The following is a 26564-nucleotide window of genomic DNA, read 5'->3' on the forward strand; positions in this document are numbered from 1 at the left end:
GAAGACCACCTCTCCAAGAGACCAGTCACACGCTTGTGGACACTGATATTTCCCTCCTGCTCTCTGGTGCCCAACTGAAGAGTGTAAAGGTACATTTAGAATAATGGCAAGACTTGGCTATTTCCCAGTTACTTCGAACAATGACATTGCCTTAAAGCCTATTTGAATCACATGTACAGTGAAGTTTGTTTTCAACGTATACGGTTTACGTGACTTACCACTCAAATTAGAGTGTGGATGGTAAAGTCAACATTGAAGTTTTTGCCTGCATTTTTGGCTGTGTCACAATTTTATGCAGGCAGTGACCACATGTAAGGAAAGAACAGAGTATAATTTTGAGGTAGAAAAAAACAGGTGTAAGAAATTAGACTATTATTTGGGGTGGGTGACTGTTCACATAAAAGAAAAATCACAACCCTTGTCAGGGTGAACCCTCGAAGTCTCTGAATTAATCTGAGCTTAACCCACTGGTACCTATGGCACGGAACAGGCAGGCTTAACTTAGAGCAATATGTAAAGTATTTATGAAGTACCAAAAACAGTAATAAAGTCAAAATGCAAAATAATAAAAATCCTAAAATCAATTAGAATAATAAGATTACAATTTAATACAGAAAATGCCACAAAAAATCCCATAAGGGGAACTAGCAATATGAATTTTTAAAGTTTTAAGTAAGACCACAAAGTACAAAGTGACAATGCTAGTCAATGGTCGTGGAAGCCCGAAACAAGGTGCAATTTGAGGCTGACCACAATGGACCGTGGGACAGATACACCTATCAGGTTTGTCCTGGTCAAAGAATTTACCTTCTGGCTTAGTCTTTTTAGTCCCAATCCACCAAAGAAGTACACTTCTAAAGCTTCCCACCTCCCCAAGGACCACAGGGGAGGCACTTAGAGACTCAAAGGATGTTAGGCAGAGGTCAAAAGTAGGGTCCAGTCCAAGTGCTACTGGTCAGCTAGGCACTTACAGGAAAAGACTGGTTGCGGATTATCTCCCTGCAGCTACACAGGAGGTCACCCAACAGGCCCTTGGAGTCCACTAATTTGCCCTGGGTACAGGAGGAAGCAGGCCCAGTCCTCTTCTGATTTTCCGCAGTGCCAGACAGTGTTCGTAAGTGGGTGCACAGAGGTTCCACATCTATGTCTGGAACCAGCTAAGAGGGTGGGTCACACACTGATTAACGGGGTAAAAGTGTCCTGGGCCTAACCCTACCTACATTGGGCATTTTCAAGATGGCAAAAATCTTCGGACACATTCAACCTGGACTATGAGGGTTGAGGGTGTGTGTGGAGACTGTATTATGGCAATTCTAGTGTTCTCCCACATATAACACTAAAACCCAGTTTGAAACCACAATAAACCCAGAAACCGAAGTCTGGTGGAACAAATGCAGGGTCTTCCAGAAACCAGACCGTGGATACAGAAGAATTGTCTTGATTCCCGTTTTCTCCCTTTCAAGTGCCCCACAAGTGCTATATGTAAACCCAATGCCAGAAGTCATGTAGGACAAAAGCAGGGTCCTTCAGCAACCAGGCACTGGCTACAGAAGAATGGTCTTGGCATTCCTGTTCTCCATTTTATCTATGCACCAAGTATTACATGTGAACCCAGCAAATGTGTCCAGCAGGATTTGACACTGTGGTGTCAAAGAACAAGTTACTTACCTTCAGTAACGCTTTTTCTGGTGGATACAGTATCTGCCTGTGGATTCCTCACCTTGTGAATATCCCCTGCGCCAGCAACATTCGGAAATTTTTGTAGCTCTCCACGGCGACGAAGACGACGTCACAGAGGCACGGCTCCGCTGACGTCACTGGATCCATAAGAAGACCTTGTCGGCGTGATGACGTCAGTTCTGCCCTTTTTTCCGTGCCTTCGAGGCACACGGACGAACTGACAGCAATATATATACAGTACACAATATACAAACCAACAAACACAGTGTGAAGACAATGCAGGAAGGCAAAAGAAATAGCACGCTTCCTTTGACAGTAATAAATGAATTTTAAAACATCACTAATGAAGGTATACAAAGGTGGACAACGGGGAGGCGGGTGGGTCAGTGAGGAATCCACAGGCAGATACTGTATCCACCAGAAAAAGTGTTACCGAAGGTAAGTAACTTGTTCTTCTAATGGATACAACTGCCAGTGGATTCCTCACCTTGCGAAAAGAATCCCACAGCAGTCCCACTCCCGGAGGAGGGTGTGCACCCTTCTATACAAGAAAGTCCAGAAGGACGGAACAAGCAAAGTGACCATCCCTCCTCACCTCGGAATCCAAGCAGTAATGCTTTGCAAAAGTGTGGAGGAAGGCCCAAGTTGCCGCTCTACAAATGTCCTCCACAGGAACACCTCTATATAAAGCAGATGTAGAAGACTTTACCCTGGTAGAATGAGCCCTTATACCCTCTGGGGTTCCTTACCGGCCAAAGAGTAACAAATCTTGATGAAGAAAATAATCCATCTAGAAAGGGTGCGTTTGTGCACCGCTCTGCCTTTCCTGCAGCCAACAAAGCCCACGAAGAGCTGGTCGTCCACTCGAAAGTCTTTAGTCCCATCGAGGTAGAAGCTCACCGCCCTCTTAGGGTCCAAGCGGTGAAGCCGCTCCTCCTCCTTGGAAGGGGGAGGGGGAGGATAGAAGGTAGAAAGGGTAATGGATTGCCCCAGATGGAAAGGAGCTACCACCTTTGGCAGAAAAGCAGCCCTGGTCCTGAGTACCATTCTTTCAGCATGAATAGTCAAGAAGGGGGGTTTTGAACTTATAGCTTGAAGCTCGCTTACCCTCCTTGCTGAGGTAATATAAATGAGAAAGACTGTTTTGAAAGACAACAGCCTCAAGGAACACTTGTGCAAGGGCTCGAAGGGAGAACCCATCAAGTAAGTTAAGACAAGATTTAAGTCCCATTGAGGTACAATAAAAGGAGTAGGCGGGAACTTGTTTGTAAGGCCCTTAAGGAAACGTAATACTATAGGTGACTTAAACAGGGAAGGCTGATCCGGCAAGCAAAGAAATGCTGACAAAGCCGACAAATATACCTTAACAGTAGCTACAGCAAAGCCCTGCTGAGTAAGAGCAAACTGAAGAATGTTGGATAAACGAGCTCTCAAGGGGTCAATAGACTTCTCTCCGCACCAAAGAACAAATTTGGACCACCAATAGGAATAGACAGATTTGGTGGAATGACGTCTAGCAGACAAAATCACATCTACTACATATGGCGGGAGAGAAAAAGAATTCAGGTTGCCCCGTTCAATCTCCAGGCATGAAGGTGTAAGCTCTGGAGGTGGGGGTGTAGAACCTGCCCCTCCGACTGCGAGAGGCGGTCTGCCCTGAGAGGGAGGCGGAGGGCACGAGAAGAGGTGGAGAAGATCTGTGTACCACACCCTTCTTGGCCAATCCGGGGCGATCAGTATGACTTGGGCCCGGTCTTGGCGAATCTTTCTCAGAACCCGAGGAATCAAGGGTATGGGAGGAAACGCGTAAAGGAGATGTGAGTCCCATCTCAACTGAAACACGTCCCCCATTGCTCCCTGCATCGGATACTGGAGACTGCAGAACGACGGGCAGTGAGCATTCTCGTGAGTGGCAAACAGGTCCACCCGAGGAGTTCCCCACGTCCGAAAGACAAGCCGAACCACCTCCGGATGGAGCTTCCACTTGTGGTCGGCAGAGAACTGCTGACTGAGACTGTCTGCCCGCACGTTCAGAACTACGGCCAGATGATTTGCAATCAGACAAATCTGTTGATCCTGAGCGCAGGACCAGAGACGCAGAGCCTCTCTGCAGAGACAATGCGACCCCACTCCTCCCTGCTTGTTGACATACCACATCGCGGTAGTGTTGTTGGTCAGGACTTGAACCGACTGACTGCGAAGGGAAGGGAGGAAGGCCTTGAGCGCCAAACGTATCGCCCGTAATTACAGAAGGTTGATGTGAACCAACCTTTCTCCTGGAGACCAAAGACCCTTGACCTCCAGATCCCCCAGATGCGCACCCCACCCTAAAGTGGATGCATCCGTTATCACTGTGGCCACCGATGGAGGCAGATGGAAGGGCTTTCCTTGAGACAGATTGCCCTCCACACTCCACCAAGATAGATCCGCTGCAGCTTCTCTGGAGATCCTCACAGACTCCCTGAGATCTCCCTTGTGCTGATACCACTGCCTGCGGAGGCACCACTGGAGCGCACTCGTGTGCCAGCGTGCATGGTTGACCAACAGGATGCAGGAAGCAAACAGACCGAGCAGACGAAGGACCTTCAGGACTGGAACGACTGCTCCATTGTAAAACAAGGAAATCATTTCCTGTATGTCGAGAATCCTTTGCGGAGGTGGGAATGCTCGACACACAGTAGTGTCCAGTACCGCCCCTATGAACAGGTTGCGCTGAGAGGGCACCAGGTGAGATTTGGGCACGTTTATTGAGAAACCCAATTTGTACAACAGCTGGGTTTTAACTTGCAGATGATGAAGCACCTTCTCTGGCGACTCCACTTTGATCAGCCAGTCGTCCAGGTAGGGGAAAACAGGAATCCCCGACCTTCTGAGATGGGCAGCCACCACTGCCATCACCTTGGTGAAGACTCGAGGTGCAGTAGTAAGACCAAACGGAAGGACCGCAAACTGAAAATGTTGCGACCCTACCGTAAAACAGAGATACTTCCTGTGTGGCTTCAGGATGGGGATGTGATAATACGCATCCTGTAAGTCGATCGACACCATCCAGTCTTCCTGTTGCAGCGCTTGAAGAACCTGCGCAAGGGTGAGCATCTTGACCTGCTCTTGCTTCAGAAAAAGATTCAAGATCCGGAGGTCCAGGATTGAACGCAGCCTGCCATCCTTCTTCGGAATCAGGAAATACCGGGGGTAGCATCCCTGACACCATTCCTGCTCTGGAACCACCTCTATCGCACCTTTTTTCAGTAACGTAATGACTTCCTCCTGCAGGAGAAGAAGATGGTCCTCCGAGCAAGCACCTTGGCAAGGAGGGTGATTCGGAGGAAATTCTCAAAAGGGAAGAGTGTACCCATTTTCTACAAGATCTAGAACCCAAAGGTCTGTAGTAACCGATTCCCAATCTTGTAGAAAATGGGTAAGTCGGCCCCCCACAGGACCAACATGATCCAGAATGTTGGATCTAGGGCTGCTTTGCAGTGGTGGGAGGGACGGAGGAAGAGGAAGAGGAGAGCTGCCGACCTCGTGCACGACCTCTGATTCTGCCCCTGTAGCTCTTATACAGGGTGTTCTGTTGCTGTTGTTGCTGGGGCTGCCTGTAGGTCGGAAAGGACGATTTTCCAAAGCCCCTGTACCTCCTAAAAGAACCCCTAGGCTGTATCTGCAGACCCAGAGATTTGGCCGTGGCTTTGCTTTCTTTAAATCTCTCCAGTGCAGCATCAGCTTTTTTTACCAAAAAGCCCAGAGCCGTCAAAAGGCAAGTCCAGAAGAGTTGCCTGCACATCAGGGGAGAACTCAGATGACTTCAGCCACGCACTCCTCCTTGTGGCAACAGAAGAGCCCATGATTCTAGCGACAGAGTCCGCAGTATCCAAGCCACTCTGGATAACTTGACGAGCAACAGCCTGAGTGTCTGATAGCACCTCATTATAGTTCTGTCTATCCTCCTCTGACAACGTAGGGGCCAGTTGTTTCGCTGAGTCCATTAGAGCATGGATATATCGACCCAAAAGACAGGTGGCATTTGTTGATTTTAAAGCCATACTGGCAGAGGAGAAGACTTTCTTGGCTGATTGGTCAAGTGTTTTAGCATCCCTGTCGCTAGGGACCTGGGGAAAGGCACCTGAAGATCTTTTAGAACAAGCAGCCTGAACCACCAGACTCTCCAGAGAAGGATGTGAAGTCAGAAAGTCTGGGTCCCCTGGAGCCGCCCTATATCTTCTTGCTACAGTTCCATGACCGGTTCAATAATGGCGTCATTAAATGGAAGAAAGGGTTCCGATACAGAGGAGGGAGAATGTAAAACCTCTGTGAGGATGTTCGGCTTAAACTCAGCAGAAGGTAGCTGCAAATCCAAAAGCTCAGTTGCTTTTTTAATAACTGAGTGGTAGGGAGCCACATCTTTTGAAGGAGTATCAGCTGGAGGAGTAATCTCCCACTCAGGTGACAAGTCCAGGCCACTAGCTTCTTTCAACACCTCAAACAAATCATCAGACTCCATTAGCTCACCTTCTTCCATCTCCTCAACCTGGTACCTTTGTTATTCTAGTACCCTTTGAGCTTCTCTCCTGGATCTGATTCTCACAACAGGAGTCGGTGGTGCCGTAACCGACTTAGACGGCGCCGAACCCGGATCCAGAGGAGCAGCTGGAGTCGAACGAGGTCGAGCCGGAGCCGGTGAAGATGGAAGCGGCGTCGATGTCCTCGGCGCCGGGAAATGCCAAGACGGCGTCGCCGAGAAAAATGGCATGAAAGGAGCTTGAGGGTAAGCAGGAGGAACTCCCAAGTTGAAAGCCATTAGACCCATGGGACCCGAAGGCGCTCCAGAGGGGTACATTGCTCAAGTAAAGACCCCATACATCGCATTTAAATAATGCGTTGAATCTTGACCCGGGCCTAGAAAGGGAGGATATGGCTCAGGCTGAGGCATAACCGGACTAGGGCCGATCGGCGCCGACGGTGGAGCCAGCGGAGACGAAGAATCATCCGGAGCCGGGACTTCCTCAACTAGAGCCGGAGAATGAGCCGGCGTCAGAGATGGAGCCGGAGAATGCTCCGGTGAAGCCGCAGGCGAGGTCAGGCCAACAGGAGAGGCAGGAACGGAGACAGGAGAAGGAGACACAAAGTCCTTACGACGTCGAAAAGGTGAGGTCGATGTCGGAGCCGCATCCCTAACCGAACGATGTTGACCAGGTGTTGATGAACGGATGGAAACTGGCGGCGATGGATTCGTCGACATCGGCGGGCGCCGTGTAGGAGTCGACTGGACATCGACGGCCTCCACGATGGACGCTACCTCGACCGACGTCAGATGATGTGTTGCCCCAGACGTGGGAGCAGGCTCAGAGCTTGTGTGGGTTTGGATGTCGAGCCCGTAATTGGGTCCGACGTGGTGCCCAGTTCCGAGACCGGTGTCGCCGACGCCGCTTCCACCGTACACGCAGCAAGCCGCACAGGGCTATGCGTTGACTGGCGGTGTGAGCCTGGCGTCAAGCACAGCGTCGTGGACGCCGGGGCTATGCTCTGACTGGCAGAGTGTGCTAGAGCGACCAGGACGGTCTGGGCCACGGCCCAACGTTGCCGCCTTGGCTCCGGAGTCCGAGTCTGTGCACACAACACCCTGGTCATGGAAGGATCCGCCGACGAGGGCCCGGCAGGAGTACCCTCTGCCTCTGTGGGGCCCGAAGGTGCGCCATAGAGAGAGGGGGAATCAAAGTAGGCCTGAAGAGCCCAGGCGTAGGCCTCCATTTCGGCGCGCGTTGCTCCGACTCCTGGAAAAGGAGGGTATGGTGGAGGTGACCTTCTGGCACCTGTAGCTGACCCCTTACGAGAGGAATGGGCGCCAGTGGCACGCCTGCAAGAGGTGGACCTCAGTGGGCGCTTGTGGCTCCGCTTACCTTTTTTAGGCCGCCAGTCGCGGGAGAGCGACGACGAAAAGAAGCTGGGCCGGACAGCTGTGCGGCCAACAACTTCATACGGCATTCCCGTAGGGACTTCTGCTTCATCTGTTGACAATCGCAGCATTGTTTAGAATCGTGGTGCACTCCAAGGCACCACATGCAAATCAGGTGCGGGTCAGTGCCCGACATCTGACGCGCACAGGCCTCACAGGATTTGAACCCGGAGGGCATTGCACACTGTTCCGGTACGACACCAATGGTGCCAAGAAGGCCCAAAACAAGGCCAGGAACTGCTGGTTTCCAGGGTCCGCGTCGTGACGCAGAAAAGAAGAAAACTGATGTTGGCGCGCCGGGGCATATGTGGCTCCGCTGATGTCACTTTCATTGACGACGTCAGGGCGGAGTCGTACGGCGCCACCCCCGGCACGCAGAGGTGCTGCTGTGCAAAATTTTCAAGTTAAGGAATCTGCGGCTAGACGTCTCTATTAGATTAGTTATCTTATTTTTCTAGTTGTCCAATTCCAGAGATACAGTATTGCTTTTTTTATCTATACTCTGGTTTTCAAAACAAAACAGGTAGGTCTGCCAAGTGAAAAAAATCTTTTGCGAGCTAGTCAATGTAAAAACACATTACCCGTACATTTCTCAATGTCCTACTTTTAAATACCATGCTCCTTGCTTTCTTGGATACAGAGCCTACATATGGGAATCTTTATTACTATTTTTAATTAAAGTGTTCAAAAAGGTTTACTTTGACAGGTCACAGTGCATGATTTGCTCTGTTACAGTCAGGCTACAATGGTAGGCCTGAAGCCATGTTTGCACTGTCACTATAGTGGATGGCACTACAGGTGCTGCAGTTCACTAGTAGTATTTAATTCCCATACATTTGGTTATATTTTGAACCATATACTAGGGACTTTCAGTCAAATTAAATATACCAAGTAGGAATATGCCAATTCGCTGATGTTTAAACGGAGACCACAGGCACTTTATTTCTGGTTAGCAGGGCTAAAGTGCTTAGATTTCTAATGCCAGCAAAAATATAGGGCCCAGTTAAAGGCAAGAAATCTGGGATACCAAGCAGAAAAGGTGGATTTCGAACTGCTAAACTTATCATTCTCAACAGCTATGCTGATTTAGTATAAGAGAAGTACACTATAATTTGATATAGTTAAGGAAGAGGCTGGTAAACCTTTTATGATTTCCTTACAGTATAACTAAGAGAGTCTCTCAGAACATTCACTCCAATTTGATATTAGTGCAGGCCTGTAGAAAAAAGGTGAGGTAAGGGTGGGTGTGAACAAAGGGGAAGTTCTCTAGGAGATCATAATAATTTGACTGTCAGTTGTTTATTGTGGTTCTTTTGTCCTTTCCACAGGGGACACGTGATGTGGCTTTCTTTATTATTTTAATTTGTTTGATCCAAGAACACCTTCCTTTGTGGGTACTCATTTGACTAGATCTGTACTACAAAAAACAGACTGTGGGTGGTGTGCTCATGAAGAATTGTGGGTCCATGTTGCCTCTGTGTCTGAGCATAGAGACGATCACGTTTAGAAATAGCTAGCTCTAACAAATGCATGAGAGTGTCGTCCAAGCAGACAGCTAGAATTGACAGCAGGACGAGCAGGACCAGCTGATAAAAACATCCTTTCCCAAAAGCCTCCATGTGCTTCAAATCCCAATCAAGAGGTGTCATAAGATCCTCGTACAGGTTCATTCTTCTTGTGGACACCTGAAGAACTAGGCTCCCAGGTGTGTGATGCCGAGTAAGAACGACAGGGTCACATTGGGCGGGTCTGGGGCATCTAGCAAATTACTTGCAGGCAAGAGTAAAGCTTGGTACATGTGCCTTTAGGATGTACATGAAGGCCTAATTGAAAGGTAAAAGTGCCCCTGTCAAAGCCTGGCCGGGCTGCAGCATTTCTGTCAAGACATGGTAGTTGCAAGTCTAGGACGTCAGCTGCACGTCTGATCACTACAATAAATTATGCCCGATTCTTTTGTCAAAGGGCCACGGAGAGAACACAATGCAGTATCAGGGTAAGTGTGCAAACCACTGGCCTCTTGTAATCCACAAACAGACTATCATCATCACAATAGTGGAGTTCATCATCCCAGTCATCCCCATTGTAATCGCCTAAGCCATGTTTGCTATAATCAGAATCTTATCCAAAAGGGTTTTGGAGTTCTTCTGGGAAATTCATAGGTAGTAACAATGTCCTGTCTAAGTCTGACTGACGTTGGACAAGATTTGTTGGTACTTGTGCAGGACGCAACTTCAGTCAAGGTCGAGTTGGATTAGAATTTGGAGTCATCCAAACCAATCTGGTCCTCCTGCTGCATTGATGTGATAGGAACCTGCGTGGATCTTGGCACCGGAATTAAAGACAGGTAGGGCACAGATGAAGTTGAGGACAGATCCATTGACGGTAATCTGAAGGGAGGCCTTCTCAGATCTGAGAAGCCAACAGTACAGCAGTGGAGTGGGAAGGGTGCAGAAAACTCGCAACACTGCTTCTTTGAAAGCCTCCATCTAAGACAATAGAACTGCCGGACCTCCTAAACTTAAGGTGCATCGGGATAAGTCAGGAGAATTGGTTTCTCAGTAAGAGACTGAGATCAAATCCAAGGGTAAATACCTACCAACCGCTTCCATACAAAATTTCTGTCATGAAGCAGAGAATTTCCAGGCAGAGGAAACCCAGACTAAAGGTAGCGAGACCACTATTTATTTAAACTTACTATTTAAAACAAAATTGTTAAATAGTTTTGTTTGCTTTTCTTTTTTTAAAAATATTAAAACAAAGCAATTTAATGTTATCTATACGAACAAGTTACCTTTGGCTACGCTTTTTCTGGTGGATACAATTACTTCCTACAGTTCTGCAGGTAGCTGTATACATCAGAAATATTATATTTTTACTTATAAGCTAAGTTTTCATTTTACGTTATAATACATGTTATGGGATGGCATGAGTGGTGTTGCACAAGTAACTACTTGTGTAACAATATATCTGTAAGAGACATTAGTTAGTGATAGATTCCTTACCTTAGAATATCCCCAGGCGTCAGACTGGATACAGAAACGTTTTTCGTCAGCAGTACCCCTGCGCGTCAGTAGGTGGCGTTGTGCGGCTCCGCGTCTGTCACTGGCGTCGTAAGCGCCGAGATGACGTCACGGACACTATTTAGGCGCCACCCATGCGCGCTGACGTCCTTTCTGTACACGACTTTCCGCGCCCTGAATGCAGAGCCATGCAAGAAACTGACCACTGGTGCCATGAAACTAGGGCCCTGAAAGGGACGACCTTAACTATAGAATCAATTCGTAGAACGGGAAGGATGGGTGGGGTAACTTATACATCTGAAAGAGACACGTTAGTGATAGATTCCTTACCTTAGAATAGATACCCCAGCAATACCAACCCCGGTGGTGAGTCTGCGAATAAATTACACCAGAAAGTCATTGAGAACAGAACGGCCAAAGAAGCCTTCTCTCCGGACTTGACTGTCAAGGCAGTAATGCTTGGTAAACGTGTGCAGCGAGGCCCACGTAGCTGCCTGACAAATATCCTGCAAGGGAACGCCGTGTCCCAAGGTAGTAGTGGGCTGCCGTTGCCCTGGTAGAATGGGCACGCAGCCCCACAGGAGGCTCCTTCTTAGCCAATGAGTAACATGCTTTGATGCACAGAACGACCCACCGAGAGATGGTTCATTTGTGCACGGCCCGAACTTTTTTGGCGCCCACGTGGTGAACAAAGAGCTGGTCATCCACCCGGACCTGCTGTGTGCGCTTCAGATAGAACGAGAGCACACACTTTGGGTCCAGACGGTGGAGCTTCTCTTCCTCTTTCGAAGGATGCGGAAAGAAGGTGGGCAAGGTGATGGTCTGCCCGATGTGGAAGGGCGTGACAACCTTTGGCAAAAAAGAAGGACTGGTCCTTAAAACCACCTTGTCCGGATGAACATAAAGGAAAGGAGGTTTAGAAGAAAGAGCCTGGAGCTCACTCACTCTTCTGGCAGGGGTGATAGCTACCAGGAAAGCCGTCTTGAGTGAGAAGACGTAAAGGCCAGTTATAAAGGGGCTCAAAGGGAGCGCACATCAGATAGGTCAAGACAAGATTTAAGTCCCATTGAGGCATTACGAAATGCACGGGGGGAAACATTTGTGTAATGCCTTTCAGGAAACAGTTAACAACCGGAGACTTAAAGAGAGAAGGCTGATCTGGAAGCCTTAGAAAGGCGGAGATGGCCGAAAGCTAACCTTTGACAGTGCCCAGAGCAGAGCCCTGCTGGGCCAAGTATAGTAGAAACAGAAGGACCTCAGAAAGAGGGGCAGAAAGGGGATCCACACACTTTGCTGTGCACCAGGCCACAAACTTGTTCCAACTGTCCAACTGAAAGCTGTCAACTGTTGCAGCTCAATCTCCACGCATGGAGGTGGAGCCTGGACAGGTTCGGGTGGAGGAACGTCCCCTGCTGCTGCGACAGAAGATCCTCCCGAAGAGCCAGATGGATCGAGGGATCGATTGCCATGCTGAGTAGCTTGGGATACCAGTATATTCGTGCCCAATCCGGAGCCACAAGGATGACTTGGGCCTGATTGCGCCGAATCTTCTTCAGCACTCTGGGCAGAAGTGGTGTAGGCGGAAAGCCGTACAACAGACTGCACCTCACTCTCGACGAAAAGCGTCGATGAGCGAGTGCCGCCTTGGAAATTCCAAAGCGCATAACTGATGACATTGCCGTTCTCTTCGGTGGCGAATAGATTGAACCAAAGCTCACCCCACTGTAGAAAGAGACCTTGCGCCACGTCCGAGTGCAGACACCATTCATTCGTGATCCATAAAGCACCTGCGGCTGCCTTCGTCCGCCTGGCGTTCAGGGAACCTGCCAGGTGTAGAACCACCAGTGATATGCCCTGATTTTCCAGCCATCTCCAGAGAGGGAGGGCCTCTTGAGATGGGGTCCACGACCCCACCCTACCCCACCTTGTTTGTTGCAGTACCACAAGGCGGTTGTACTGTCCGCGAAGACCTGCACTATTCTTTCCCGGACAATGGGGAAGGAAGGCTTTGAGTGTAAGGCGGATCGCCCAAAGCTCCAGAAGGTTGAAGTGGAGCCCGGACTCCGCCGGAGACCAGAGGCCTCGGATCTCTGCCTCTCACCTATGGCCGCCTCATCCCAGAAGAGATGCATCCGTCACCACCGTGTGCTCTGGTTGGGGAAGAGGGATATGCTGTTGATCCAATCCTGGTTCACGAGCCACCACTGCAACTGTCGAGCAGTGCTCTCCGAGATCTGGACGCAATCGGACAGATTCCCCTGATGCTGCGCCCACTGGAACTTCAGATCCCACTGCAAAGCCCGCATATGCCACCTGGCATGATCTACCAGCAGGATGCAGCAGGCCAGGAGGCCCAGCAGCCTCAGGGTCATTTGGACCAAAACCTGGGATAGAGGCTGAAAGATCGGAATCATAGCCCAAATATCCCGGAATCGCTGCTCGGGGGGATAAACCCAAAACCACGTTGTGTCCAGAACCGTTTCGATGAGGATGATCTTCTGAGAGGGAATCAGGTGTGACTTCGGCCCACTGATGGAGAACCCCAGCGAATGCAGGAGGTCGGCAGTAGTCTGGAGGTGGGAGATGACTGCCTGGGGCGAGTCCGCCTTCAACTGCCAGTCGCCGAGATAGGGGGAAGGACTGGAACCCCTGAACTGCGCAGATGAGCTGCAACCACTGCCATCACTTTTGTGAACACCCGAGGGGCGCTGGTAAGGCCAAAGGGGAGCACGGTAAACTGAAAATGCTCGTGGCCTACAGTGAACCGCAGATAATGCCAGTGGGCCGGAAGGACAAGGATGTGAAAATAGGTGTCCTGCAAGTCCAACGCTACCATCCAGTCCCCAGGGTCGAGGGCAGACAAGACCTGAGCAAGCATCAACATCTTGAATTTCTCCTTCCAGGGGAATCGGTTGACATTCCCGAGATCCAAAACAGGACGCAGAACCTTGCCCTTCTTGGGTACAAGAAAGTAGTGGGAATGGCAACCACGGCCTACTTCTGTGGCAGGAACCCGATAGATGGCTCCCTTGGCCAAGAGAGCGAAAACTTCCTGTTGGAGAAGTGCCATGTGATCCTCCGACATGGCTGGAGGGGTAGCCTTGAAGGGGAGGGAGTAGCCCCTTCAGACTATTTGCAAAACCCACCTGTCCAACGTGATGGTGAGCCAGTGGGGTAGGTGATATCGAATCCAGCCGCCCACTGGCGTTTGATGGGCCTGAAAGGTCGGACTAGAAGGGTTTGGAGGCTGCTGCGGGAGGGGGGGAGTTGGTGGACTGGACATTTTCTTCTCAAGATGGTCCAGCTTCTTGGAATCCCTTTCCGGTGGAGCGTAGGGAATGCGCTCTTGGAAGACGAGGCTTAGACCACCAAATGCTCCAGAGTGGGGTGTTGGGAGAGGAAAGTGGTGTCGCCCGGAGCAGGGCAGTGGTTTCAGGCAATCATCCTATAGACTGGCGCCCCCGTGTTGGGCCTGGACCACGTGCCCAAAAGGACGTTGGTAAGGGCCTCATTCAACCGCAGCAGGGGCTCCGAAGAGCTCGCTGCCGACTGAAGCACCTCTGTCAGGAGGTTAGTCCTGACCGCCACCGTACGAAGCTCGAGGTTGAGAGCCTCACCACCCTACGCAACACCACTGCTTATGACATTCCCTATTCCGTAGCCACGGTAGGAAAAGACAACATGGCAAGGTCAGGAGATGTGTCAAGACAACTGGCATCACCCAGTTCCTCTTCAGTCCTGCTCAGATTCCATATGATCAGTTAAAGAGTCACTAGACCCCTCCCAGTCCTGCGCTGGTCCGGGTCCACATCGGGATGGAGGTCGGGGTCAATGCTGGCCGGGGACACAACCGGCGTCGGTTACGGTGCCGGAGGAAGCGGCGCCGGCGAAGGTGTAATAAGGTCAACCTGCGCCGATCCGGATCCATGGGGGTATGCGGCGCTGTGGCTACGGAGGAAAAGGCCTAGGCCCCCCAACCGAGTCCGTAGGGCCCAAAGGCACGCCGGCGGGTTCGGGTCGCCCAAAGATGGAATCTTTGGATGGTATCCCGAGCTGCTCAACATGGCCATCGATCCTCCGATCAGAATGCCTCTTCGGGAGGATCTTATGTCGCAGCAGCAGGGAACAGTCCTCCACCCGAACCTGTCCAGCCTCCACCTCCTTGCGTGGAGATTGAGCGGCGGCAGTTGAGTTCTTTCGACCTGCCTCCCGAAGTTTGCGATGTAATCTTGGCAGCCAGGCGTCCCTCCACTAAGACTGTATACGCTTGCCGGTGGAACAAGTTTGTGGCATGGTGCACAGCAAAAGCTGTGGACCCCCTTTTTGCCCCTCTTTCTGAAATTCTCTTGATCCTTCTTTCTTTAGCCCAGCAGGGCTATGCTCTGGGCACTATCAAAGGATATCTTTCGGCCATCTCTGCCTTCCTTTGGCTTCCCGATCAGCCTTCTCTTTTCAAGTCCTCAGTGTATAGTTTCTAGAAAGGCATAACTCATCTCTTTCCTATTCCCTTCATTATGCCTCAGTGGGACTTAAATCTGGTTTTAACCTATTTAATGTGCGCTCCCTTTGAGCCGCTTCACAACTATCCTTTAAGACTCTTAACTCTTAAGACTACATTCCTGGTAGCCATCACTTCTGCCAGAAGGGTGAGTGAGCTCCAGCTCTTTCTTCCAAACCTCCTTTCCTGTCTGTCCATCCGGACAAGGTGGTTCTCAGGACCCGTCCATCCTTCCTTCCTAAGATTGTCACTGCCTTTCAAATCGGGCAGACTATCACTTTGCCCACCTTCTTTCCGCCTCTGCATCCTTCGAAAGAGGAAGAGGGAACTGATCTAGACTGGATTGCGCCCTACCTTCGAAACAGAACTATTGTCATCTATACCTCACCTTTCTCGTCCAAACCATACTCCACAAAAGCAGGGGTCCCTCAAGGTTTTATCATCTTGCCCATGCTTTTCAACATCTACTTGAAGTCATTACCGGAACTAATCAATCAATTTCACCTCACGTGCTATAACTATGCAGATGACACGCAAATACTCCTTCAACTGGAATGCCCCAAAGACATCGGAAAATCCCCAATTTTCAATTGTCTCAGAGCCATGGATCAGTGGATATGTTGGAGCAATCTGAAATTGAATGCTTCCAAAACGGAAATACTCATGTGTGGCGATTGGAAACATTATGACCCGCTTGCCGCCTGGCCTGATGAACTGGGATCACTGCCTAAAGTATCGAAAGAAGTAAGAAACCTCGGAATGACCATGGACTCCAAGCTGTCGATGAATGCCGAAGTGGACAAACTACCAAGATCAAGCTTTGTCACTATAAAAATGCTGCAACTAATTTTCCCTCATTTGGGATTTCCACACAAAGTCCAAGCTACCATCTCCCTTGTTCTGCCCAAACTCTATTACGCCAATAGCCTCTACCACGGATCACCTTTAACGACTATGAAAAAACTACAGCAGATTCAGAACTCGGTTGCCAGACTACTCTTGCATATCAAACCGCAAGACCACATCTCACCTGCATTTAAAGCCCTGCATTGGTTACCGGTTGCCAGAAGAGCCACGTTCAAGCTACTTTGTATCACCCACAAAGCAATACATGGAATGGGACCGCTCTTCATCAGGAATAAAATCACCAAACACATTCAACAAAGCAACCTCCGCTCTAAAGGGGCATCACGCCTCAAAATCCCAAGATACAAGAAAAATCCATGGGTGGAGGAACTCTTTCCCCCCAACCTAAGATCCAGCGACAACCACCTTATCTTCAGAAAACTACTCAAGTATTGGCTCTTAACCACATACAATATAAGCAAACAGAAATTTACAGCATATCCCTCTGTATATAAGCGCTTATTTTCACTAAAGATATGTACCTATCTTTGTGTACTGCTTTGTATAAATATGTGGAATCATGTTGTTAAAAAAAACAAATTCATTGTTCTACATGTACTTGCTTCCATTGCGCATCTATGTACCTCCATTTACTTGGATCTGTGTGTCTGTTACTTTTCTCCTGAAAATGTTATGTTACAGAAGTGTTGAGGGACCAGAAAGGATGGCTCCCTAAAGGTTTGCTTTTATAACGTAAAAGAATGTTTTAAGTTTATTATTTATTGAATAAGATTGTATGCATGCTATCCGAGAGGATTTCATATTGTGCAATGACAATCATTTAGTATAACGTTCTATACAGAAGTTACATAAATAAAAAAAATACACAGTGCTACATTTTTTAAATTATGTCAAGGTTTGTTTTTAAAACCTATCATTTTTCTCAGAAAAATAAGACTTTATTGTACTTACTTTCTCCATTGTTTAATATGTTCAGGATTGGAGTACTCTTTCAGGCATTCTGTTATGTGATCACCAATCTTAATCAGGCACTGCCGAGTGTGCTCCAGTTGTTCCCTCTCTGAGAGACCTTTCTCTGGCCGATCCAACTGTTTCAGTGCTGCCTTAACAGGCCTCATTCTCTCTTTGCACTATGAAATTAACAAAAAACAAAATTCAATGTATGAAATACACATATGATCAATGTAAATTCTATTTTTGTTGTGCTACATGCACAGGGATATGACAGTTTTACGGCTGGAAAAAAAGGGGACAGAACAAGTTTTTTTTATATTGGGAAATATTCTTTCTGATGTATTTAACTACATCACCTCTTGAATTTCCTCCAGGTCCCAGATTGGATTCAGAAGCACAAACTACTACTTGTGTAACAATATATCTGTAAAAGACATTAGTTAGTGATAGATTCTTTACCTTAGAATATCCCTAGACGTCAGACAAGATACAGAAATTTTGCTTAGCAGTACCCCTGCACGTCAGTAAGTGGCGTTGTGCGGCTCTGCGTCCGTCACTGTCGTCGTAAGCGCCGAGATGATGCCACAGAGAGATCTTGGGTACCACCCATGTGCGCTGACATCAGTTCTGTACACGACTTTCCGCGCCAGGAATGCAGAGCCATGCAAGATACTGACCATTGGTGCAGAAAACTAGGGTCCTAACAGGGATGACCTTAACCCTAGTAACCAGTTCGCAGAACAGGGAGGATGGGTGGGGCGGTAAGGAATCGATCACTAACTAATGTATCTTACAGATATATCGTTACACAAGTAGTAACTTGTGCATCTGAAAGAGACACGTTAGTGATAGATTCCTTACCTTAGAATAGATACCCCAGCAATACCAACCCCGGAGGTGGGTCTGCAAACAAGATTACACCAGAAATTCACGGAGCACGGAACGGCCAAAAAAGCCATCCCTCCTGACTGGACTGTCAAGGCAGTAGTGCTTGGTAAACGTGTGCAGCGAGGCCCACGTAGCTGCCTGACAAATGTCCTGCAAAGGGATTGTAGGAAGGTGGATATCTGACTATGGTTACCCCCAACTTTTTGCCTAGTGTCTAGCTGGTTTTTCGACTTAGTTGGCCGGAGATCCTGCCATTCAGGGTCTCAGGCTGTCTGCTCTCTCTTTAAAATGGACTCCATGTACCCTAGGTACATTCCCAATTGGTAAGGATCACCGTTTTCTTAAAGGCATTACGCACACGTTTCCTCCCGTGCCGTTCATCAGGCCTCAATGGGACTTCAGTCTTGTTTTGACCTATGTGATGTGCGCTCTTTTCGAGCCCCTTCATACCTGTCCTTTGCATCTTCTTACTCTTAAGACGGCTTTCCTGGTCGCTATCACCTCTGCCAGAAGAGTGAGTGAGCTTCAGGCTCTGTCTTTCAAACCTCCTTTCCTTTCTATTCATCCTGACAGGGTGATGTTAAGGACCCGTCCTTCTTTTTTTGCCAAAGGTGGTCACGCCCTTCCACATCGGGTAGACCATCACTTTGCCTACCTTCTTTTCGCTTCCACATCCTTCAAGGGAGAAAGAGAGTCTCCACCGTCTGGACCCAAAACGTGCGCTTGCATTCTATCTAAAGCGTACAGAGCAGTTCAGGGTGGATGACCAGCTTTTTGTTGGCTACATGGGTGCCAAAAAAGGTTGGGCGGTGCACAAACGGACCATCTCTCGGTGGGTCGTTCTGTGTATCAAAGCATGTTACTCCTTGGCTAAGAAGGAGCCTCCTGTGGGGCTGTGTGCCCATTCTACCAGGGCAACTGCAGCCACTACTGCCTTGTGACGTGTCATCCCTGTGAGAAGTTGGCCTGATGTATGATGTCACTAGTTCTAGTGTACACCTTATATCAGTCCAAACAACCCTTATGGTGATTGGTTGTAAAGTCAACCTTATAGACCAGCTATCCTAGTGGTAGCATGGACAAGAGCAGTCTTAGGCTAAACTCTGAATGGCATGTGAAGCCAGCTGTGATACCATATATAATCCCTTGAATACCAAATGAAAGGACACCACAACAGATATATATATAAAATAAAGTGTATTTATTCTAGTCACACCCTCAGCACTCTTTATGAGATTAGAGGTAAGTACAACACAGTCTTATTTAAGCATACATTAAGTCACACAGGTAAGTAATACAGTTAGGCCCTAGGGGCCACGCAAACCATATACTAAAGAAGTGGTATAAGGACCACTGTCACGGAAATAGGATAGGCCTAGGCCTAGGGAATCGCTGGTGCTACACTACACTAGCAACAGTTAGGAAGTGGGAGGCCCACGGGATTCAGGTGCAGAGTGGAAACACTCGTGCGTAATGCGTAAAAGTCGATAGAAATAGTAGTTGTTAGAAATCAACAGTTTAAGGACACTTCTGAAGCAGTTAGAGAGTCGAGACTCGGAAACTAGACCCTAGGATAGTCACTACCCTTGTGAGCACCGAAGTACCCAAGTTACCTAGCCCACAGGCTGCGGGTGCATAGGTGTGAACTTGCGTCGGGTTTCGTCGTGGACTTCTATGGATGCCTGAAGGAAAGTTGCTGACAGGCAGTCAGTGAAGAGTGTCCGGTGGATCCCAAGGCTGGGATCAAGAAGAGAGGAGACCTGCAAGCAGAAGGGACAGAGTCAAGGTCACTAGCCCGTGACCACGTGGAACCAGGAAGGAACCAGGCGATGTCGTGAAGATTGCAGGTGAAGGTGAAGCTTGTCGCTGCAGCCACGGGGACCAGGAAACGTCGAGGACGACCAGGACCAGGAGGCAAGCTGTCCCACGAAGGCTCTTGCTGTCGGCGGCGTCGAAGTTGAACTAGGACTCACCAAGCCTTGGCAAGCGGAACCCACGAAGAATGGAGGACTTGCTTCTGGTGCAGACCAGGAAGGTCTGGGGTGCTTCTCTTTTGCAAGGAAGCGGGAGCCAGTCTGGAGGAGCCAAACCAGCAGTGAAGATTTCTGGATGCGTCGTCACAAAGGCCACTAGCCAAAGGGCAAGCAACCGGACAGGCGCGGCAAGCAGGAAAATGCAGAAGGGCCCCACGCAGGACTCGTGGAGTGTGGGGGGCTGATCTTCGGTGCAGATGGTGCTTGGGGTTGGGGCTTCTCAATCCCCGGTGCACAACTTCGAGGGTGCCTCAGAAACTGCGCTGGAAGATACTAGCCACTTTCCCCAGGTAGCCGGTCCCACGTCTCTCGTCGCCTCCCGGATCTCAGCTCGGCTGTGGATGTGGATCAGGGTCGGAGAAGTCTGGAAGTCAAGGCTCTGGTCGGGCTCTGCAGTCGGTCCCTCGTAGAACTTCAGCAAAGCAAAGGGTAGTCTCTTGATGGTGCCTGTTTGCACAGGGTAGCCACTCCTTGGCCACAAGGGAGATTCTTCAGTCTTCTTCTTTCGTCGAATGTCGAAGGTCCAGAGTTTCTGTTCAAGTTGCAGGTTCAGGATAATCTAATCTCCTGGGCCCCAGCTACCACACTTATACTAATCTGGGGGGCTGGGTTACCAGCTAGGTCACGCCTTATGGGTGGGACCTGGGAAGGGGGTGGTTACACCCCCTTCCCTTTGTCCAGTTTCGCGCCAGGACTGGGGCTGGAGTGCCCCAGCACCGGTTTGAACTGGACTATGCATGGGACACCTTGTCTGCCCCAGGCATGTCTCATTCCTTTCAGCCCTCCCTGCCCCAATACACTAAAGTCTGTCTGGGGAGGTGCTAGCACCTCCCCAAGCAGGAAACCTATTGTCCAAGCCTCCCTTGCCGGGATCACTCCCAGCAGCAGGAGGTCAGACTTGTGTCTGTGGCAGCAGCATCCATTTTGTGATGCTGAGGCTTTGGTTAGAGTTAAACAGCAAAGTAGGATTTTAACATGTCTCTCCCTCTAGAAGGGGGGAATAATATCCTCATCACCAGAAATGGTATGGGGGTATTATTCCAAAGTGTTAGACATCTTACACGACATGTCTTGATAAAGCCAAACCATAGTTACCATAACCGTTTAAGATTATAAGGCACTTTAAGAGTATATGGTAGGCTATATAATAGAACAGCTATAAGGACATGGTTCCGAAAGCTGCAGACAGGCTCAGCTCATACTAGAGCACCATCTCACATGTTACCAGGCACTCTGCCTCCAGGATTGTTAAGGCGTGCCATAGGAGTGACTGATAGGTACACATGTGTCTCTATATAAGGGTAGATATAGGTATACTATATCTAAGCAAGGGGTGATTACACGACCTTGCCCCTGCTGAGTGATCAGCCAGTTGTGTCTGATTGGAAGGCCAGACCAGGGGTGGCATAATACATGCTGCAGCCCCTGGGAGGCCTAGGGTACACCTATGCCCTAGGTACCTAGGGTACACTGTACAGGGTCCAATAAGGTGATCCTTACCAATTGGGAATGTACCTAGGGTATATGGAGTCCATTTTAAAGAGAGAGCAGACAGCCTGAGACCCTGAATGGCAGGATCTCAGGCCAACTAAGTCGAAAAACCAGCTAGACACTAGGCAAAAAGTTGGGGGTAACCATAGTCAGATATCCACCTTCCTACACAACCCCCCCCCCCCCCAACGAAAGGAGATAAGGCTGGCCTTGACAAGGTAAGCCTCTATTGCCTAAGTGGCCATATAAGGAAGAACCAGCACTGGCATGGTTACCCCCTGTCTCATGGTCCACTAAGCAATCCCTCATCCTAAAGGTATCATAGGGTCTCCACCATAGGGAATCTCTACCTTTGGTGTGTCTTTGCAAAGTAAAAGGCTGGTGTTGAGATGGAGTACTGAAGTGAGTGTCCTCAAAGTGAGGCCTCAGCTTCCTCCAATCATCCTCCACCATGGATGCCTTTCTTTCTTTCACTGAGTTGCACTGTGCTCTCAGGGTCAGCCTCTGGCTACCTAAAGCTGGAGGCTGGGTCCCTTTTGTGGACTTACTGGAGGGACAGGTCAGGTTTGGGGCCCTAAGGTCCCATGTTTGCCTGTGCCCAACAGAATCCCTCTGGGGGAGGTCCCTAACTACCTGTAAAGGAGATCCCTCAGGAATGTTTTTAACCATCACCTGGCTAGGGCTACTAGCCAGGCAATCCTCATTCTTTTGATGGGGGGGGTTCTTGTGGACAGGGGCCCTCTTGGGGTCCACTGGCCTCCCTGACCTCTGCAGCCCTGGGCTGACTGAGGCAGGGTAGAGAGAGGCAGGCTACCTGCACCAGACTGGGTCCCACCTTGGAAGGGGCCACTGACATCAGAGGCTCTGCCAGGCCAGGCCTGGCTATCTCTGGGGCAGTTCCTTCACAAGGGGTGAGGTCAGATCCCTGAGGAGGCTGACCTTTTCCTAATGTCTGGGGAGAGGGAGACTTTTCTTCCTCCCCACTACTCTCCGTTTGTGTGGAGTGATCCATAGTTTCAGGCTTCACTACACCTATGTCAGTCTGAGTATGGGCTGAGACCATTACAGCCTTGCCAACCTTTTCAGGGAGGCACTCAGTTTGGGTTTGAGCTGTGACTTTCACAGCTCTGCCAATCTCTACAGGGAAGTCTGTCTTTGCCTGGGCTGTGGCTACCACTGCCCTTCCAACCTTTTCAGGGAGGAAATCTACTTGGACAGGGGTTGTGGCTGGCACAACCCCACTACCCTTTTTTGAAAGGCCTACCATTTTAGAATGGGTGTCTTGTTCAACTCCAGCCCAAGCTGAGAGTTCTAAGTCATTCCCCAGTAAGCAGTCTACAGGCAAGGTTGGGGACACTGCCACCCTCTTAGGGCCAATGACACCTCCCCAGCTGAGACATACCTCTGCCATGGGATGACTGTTCTGTTTGCCATCAATGTTAGTTACCTGGTATGAGAAACCAGGCAAAAGCTGCTCAGAGGGAACTAGCCTATGGGCCACCATAGTGATGCTAGCTCCAGTGTCTCTGTGGGCCTCAGCTTTTCTACCATTGATGTAGGGCTCCTGTCTGTACCTACCCAAAGTGTTGGGACAGGCAGTGAAGTTGGCAAACCCCATGCCACCATCGCAGACAAGAGTAGCTGCTGTAGGGGAATTGGCTAAGCCAGGGTCCCCCTCTGTTCCCCAAGAAAACCCAACCAAATTTTTGGGGCACTCCCACCACCTGGGGGATTACTGCTGACAGTAATAAGTGGTGTGACAGGAGTAGTTGGAGGAACAGTTTTGTTTTTAGCCTTTGGGCAACTGCTGTAAGTTTTCCAATGCCCAGGTGTTTTACACTCATGGCAGTAAGGCTTTTTAACTGTGGTAGAGGAGGGAGCTTGGGACCCACCACCCTGTGTGGAGTTTTGGGGCCCTGAGGAAGATTTCTCTTTTGTTGTATCCCCACCCTTCTCTTGAGGCTTGGTGGTATCTTTCTTTTGGTCACCACCCTGATTTTTAGGCCTAATCCTGGTCCTGACCCATTTATCAGCCCTCTTTCCCAACTCTTGGGGAGAGGTCAAATCTGAGTCTACCAGGTGTTGATGGAGAAGCTGGTTCTGACAATTACTAAGGATCTGCTCCCTCATAATCGAGTTGTACTATCCTGTATAGTCCTGCACCTTGCTGCCAGTTAACCAACCTTCCAAAGCCTTAGTGGCACAATCCACAAAATCAGACCAGTCCTGTGTCTGTGTCTTCTGGGTGTCTCTGAACAACAACCTATATTGCTCAGTGGTTAAGCCAAACCCATCTATCAGAGCACTCTTCAGGACTTTGTAATTGTTAGCATCCTCATCACTGACTGTGAGGAGCTTGTCTCTACCTTTGTCAGAAAAGGAGAGCCACAAGATAGCTGCCCACTGACTCTGGGGTACCTGCTGTACTTTGCAGGCCCTCTCCAAAGCAGTCATCCACTTGTGGATGTCATCCCCATTCTGATATGGGGGGACTATCTTGCTTAGGTTTCTATGGTCATAAGACCTATCCCTATCTCTAGGAATGTTGCTGCCACCAGTGGGTTCTGACCCACACAATTTTTGCTCTCTGGCCAGCGCAAGCTTCTCTTTGGCAAGGGCAAGTTCTTCCCTTTCAATCCTCAGTTTGGCTTCCTTCATTCTGGCCTCATGCTCTCTCCTTTGGGGGGAAGTCATCCCCCTGTGGGATGAAGCATTGGAGCTTCTTGAGTGATAGGAGTGGAGAGAGTCCCCTGAGGGAGATCTACCCCTCCTATCTCTCCTTTTAAGATTATTTGGGGGCCTGTAAGGGAAGCTCCCATGCAAGCTTAAGTTAGCCTGACTAAGTCTTCTGACTGGGGTCTTGCTACCTCCCTCTTCCTCTGAGGTCTCTTCTAACTCATCTGTATCAGTTAAGTCAGGGTTCTCTTCTGTGGAGGGGAGGCCCTTATCTACAGCTATGGCACCATACTTGGCAGCTCTTTCAGCATCATAGGCCTCCAGAAGCTCCACTAGCTGTCTAAGGGTAGGGTTGGAACCCTGTTTTAATCTCCTGGAGGTACACAGTTGTCTCATCTCCTGGAAAGTGAATGCATCATATCTAGAGGGAATCTGTGTAGGATTCTCCTCTCCTGAGGGAGTATCAGTGTGATCTCCATTCAGGGACATGATTCTAGTGAGGGTGTGGTGTGTGCACCTGCCTACACTAGTTGTTTCTACTAAACCTCTCTGGTAGTTGTAGTCAGGGTGTGTTACTCCCTTCAACCTACAACCACTAAGTCCAGTAGGACTTAAGTATTATAATCTATGTTATATGTACCTAAACAATATCTGTGTGATCTTTCAATTTAGTATCTCAAGATTACAATGGTATTACAACAGCAAGCTCAGATCCCAACCGCTGCTCACCAATGTGAGAAGATGGCCTAATGTATGATGTCACTAGTTCTAGTGTACACCTTATATCAGTCCAAACAACCCTTGTGGTGATTGGTTGTAAAGTCAACCTTATAGACCAGCTATCCTAGTGGTAGCATGGACAAGAGCAGTCTTAGGCTAAACTCTGAATGGCATGTGAAGCCAGCTGTGATACCATATATAATCCCTTGAATACCAAATGAAAGGACACCACAACAGATATATATATAAAATAAAGTGTATTTATTCTAGTCACACCCTCAGCACTCTTTATGAGATTAGAGGTAAGTACAACACAGTCTTATTTAAGCATACATTAAGTCACACAGGTAAGTAATACAGTTAGGCCCTAGGGGTCACGCAAACCATATACTAAAGAAGTGGTATAAGGACCACTGTCACGGAAATAGGATAGGCCTAGGCCTAGGGAATCGCTTGGGCTACACTACACTAGCAACAGTTAGGAAGTGGGAGGCCCACGGGATTCAGGTGCAGAGTGGAAACACTTGTGCGTAATGCGTAAAAGTCGATAGAAATAGTAGTTGTTAGAAATCAACAGTTTAAGGACACTTCTGAAGCAGTTAGAGAGTCGAGACTCGGAAACTAGACCCTAGGATAGTCACTACCCTTGTGAGCACCGGAGTACCCAAGTTACCTAGCCCACAGGCTGCGGGTGCATAGGTGTGAACTTGCGTCGGTTTTCGTCGTGGACTTCTATGGATGCCTGAAGGAAAGTTGCTGACAGGCAGTCAGTGAAGAGTGTCCGGTGGATCCCAAGGCTGGGATCAAGAAGAGAGGAGACCTGCAAGCAGAAGGGACAGAGTCAAGGTCACTAGCCAGTGACCACGTGGAACCAGGAAGGAACCAGGCGATGTCGTGAAGATTGCAGGTGAAGGTGAAGCTTGTCGCTGCAGCCACGGGGACCAGGAAACGTCGAGGACGAACAGGACCAGGAGGCGAGCTGTCCCACGAAGGCTCTTGCTGTCGGCGGCGTCGAAGTTGAACTAGGACTCACCAAGCCTTGGCAAGCGGAACCCACGAAGAACGGAGGACTTGCTTCTGGTGCAGACCAGGAAGGTCTGGGGTGCTTCTCTTTTGCAAGGAAGCGGGAGCCAGTCTGGAGGAGCCAAACCAGCAGTGAGGATTTCTGGATGCGTCGTCACAAAGGCCACTAGCCAACGGGCAAGCAACCGGACAGGCGCGGCAAGAAGGAAAATGCAGAAGGGCCCCACGCAGGACTCGTGGAGTGTGGGGGGCTGATCTTCGGTGCAGATGGTGTTTGGGGTTGGGGCTTCTCAATCCCCGGTGCACAACTTCGAGGGTGCCTCAGAAGCTGCGCTGGAAGATACTAGCCACTTTTCCCAGGTAGCCGGTCCCACGTCTCTCGTCGCCTCCACGGATCTCAGCTCGGCTGTGGATGTGGATCAGGGTCGGAGAAGTCTGGAAGTCAAGGCTCTGGTCGGGCTCTGCAGTCGGTCCCTCGTAGAACTTCAGCAAAGCAAAGGGTAGTCTCTTGATGGTGCCTGTTTGCACAGGGTAGCCACTCCTTGGCCACAAGGGAGATTCTTCAGTCTTCTTCTTTCGTCGAATGTCGAAGGTCCAGAGTTTCTGTTCAAGTTGCAGGTTCGGGATAATCTAATCTCCTGGGGCCCAGCTACCACACTTATACTAATCTGGGGGGCTGGGTTACCTGCTAGGTCACGCCTTATGGGTGGGACCTGGGAGGGGGGTGGTTACACCCCCTTCCCTTTGTCCAGTTTCGCGCC

General features: G+C 49.4%; 1 protein-coding gene across 3 annotated transcripts in view; it reads right to left on the reverse strand.

Moving 5' to 3' along the window:
• CHD1 (chromodomain helicase DNA binding protein 1) overlaps positions 1-26564 on the reverse strand; it is a 1484343-nt gene that overhangs the window by 181229 nt on the left and 1276550 nt on the right. For all 3 annotated transcript variants that reach the window (XM_085632544.1, XM_085632543.1, XM_085632545.1), the window contains one exon: positions 16970-17148. In XM_085632544.1, coding sequence (XP_085488670.1) covers positions 16970-17148 — 179 coding nt within the window. The remainder of the gene's footprint in view (positions 1-16969; positions 17149-26564) is intronic.

Source organism: Triturus cristatus, chromosome 2_1 (genome assembly GCF_964204655.1).
Source record: "Triturus cristatus chromosome 2_1, aTriCri1.1, whole genome shotgun sequence".
NCBI classification, from domain to species: domain Eukaryota; kingdom Metazoa; phylum Chordata; class Amphibia; order Caudata; family Salamandridae; genus Triturus; species Triturus cristatus.